The sequence below is a fragment of the Eimeria necatrix genome, genomic scaffold, assembly GCF_000499385.1.
Source record: "Eimeria necatrix Houghton genomic scaffold, Enh_scaff228, whole genome shotgun sequence".
NCBI lineage: Eukaryota > Apicomplexa > Conoidasida > Eucoccidiorida > Eimeriidae > Eimeria > Eimeria necatrix.
In genome coordinates, this window is record NW_013655173.1 from 15,001 (window position 1) to 16,148 (window position 1,148).

General features: G+C 55.6%; 1 protein-coding gene across 1 annotated transcript; it reads right to left on the reverse strand.

The window, feature by feature from the left end:
• Window positions 1-296: 296 nt before the first annotated feature.
• Window positions 297-1,148, reverse strand: ENH_00031180 (hypothetical protein, conserved; the record flags this gene model as incomplete). The annotated part of the gene is made up of 1 exon (XM_013584893.1): window positions 297-1,148. One exon carries the CDS (start codon window positions 1,146-1,148, stop codon window positions 297-299), a length of 852 nt encoding a protein of 283 aa, XP_013440347.1.

The following is a 1,148-nucleotide window of genomic DNA, read 5'->3' on the forward strand; positions in this document are numbered from 1 at the left end:
GCTGCTGCTGCTGCTGCTGCTGCAGCAGCAGCAGCAGCAGCAGCAAAAGAAGAATAAACCGAAAAATGAATATATGGAGAGACACTAAATTAGCAAAGGGAAACAAAAATAAGAAACTATACATCCGGGCTACAAAAACATGGAAAAAACAAACGAAACCGCGCAGCAGCAGCAGCAGCAGCAGCAGCAGCAGCAAGAGTAGCAACAGCGTGCTGCTGCTGCTGCTGGCGTCTGTGGCGTCGTTGCCGTTGCTCTCAGTTTCATTGCTGCTGCCTGTCGATGCCCTGCTGCTGCTTCTAATGCAGCAGTTGCTGCTGCTGCTGCTGCTGCTGCTGCTGCACGTCTGTCAGCTTAACCAAATATGTTTGCTGCTGTTGCTGCTGCTTGGGAAATAATAAATCAGCAAGACAAAGTGAGAGGACTTTCCGGTGGTGCAGCAGCCGAAACGGCAGCTCCTTGACGTGATTTTGCTGCGGCTGCTGCAGCAGCTGCTGCTGCAGCTGCTGCTGCAGCAGCTGCTGCTGCTGCTGCTGTTTGCTGCTGCGGCGCCTGTGCTTGCCCCCACCTTTCTTCTCTTTATCTGCTGCAACAAATGCCTCTCCCAGAAACACTCGGCCCCATTTAGGGCTGTAGATCCCCTCACACTCTTCAGCTGACGAACTGCTGCTGCTGCTGCTGCTGCTGCTGCTGCTGCTGCTGCTGCTGCTGCTGCTAGTGCTGCTGCTACTGCTACGGAGGCTTCCTTGCTTCAAGTAGCAGCAACCTCTTTTGTTTTCCACCTCGGCGACAGCACCAGCGGTAGCAGCAGGAGCAGCAGCTGACGGTGCCGCTTCTGCTGCTGCTGCTGCTGCTGCTGCTGCTGCTGCGCTGCGCTTGCTGTCCATACACTCGAAGCCAATGAAAAGAGCAACAGAAGGGCCCGCTGAGTCAGCAGCAGCTGCATGCGTCAAGACACCGCAGCACCTGCAGCGAAAGAAGCGCCAAGCTCTGCTGCAGCAGCAGCTGCTGCTGATGCTGCTGCCTGCTGCTGCTGCTGCTGCTGCTGGAGGCAGCAGCACCTCCTCACTGTTCTTTATTGGGCCTTCAGAAGCAAACATGAAAGACAGAGCAGCAGCAGGATCACTCGAGCATTTGCTGGTGCTGACCAT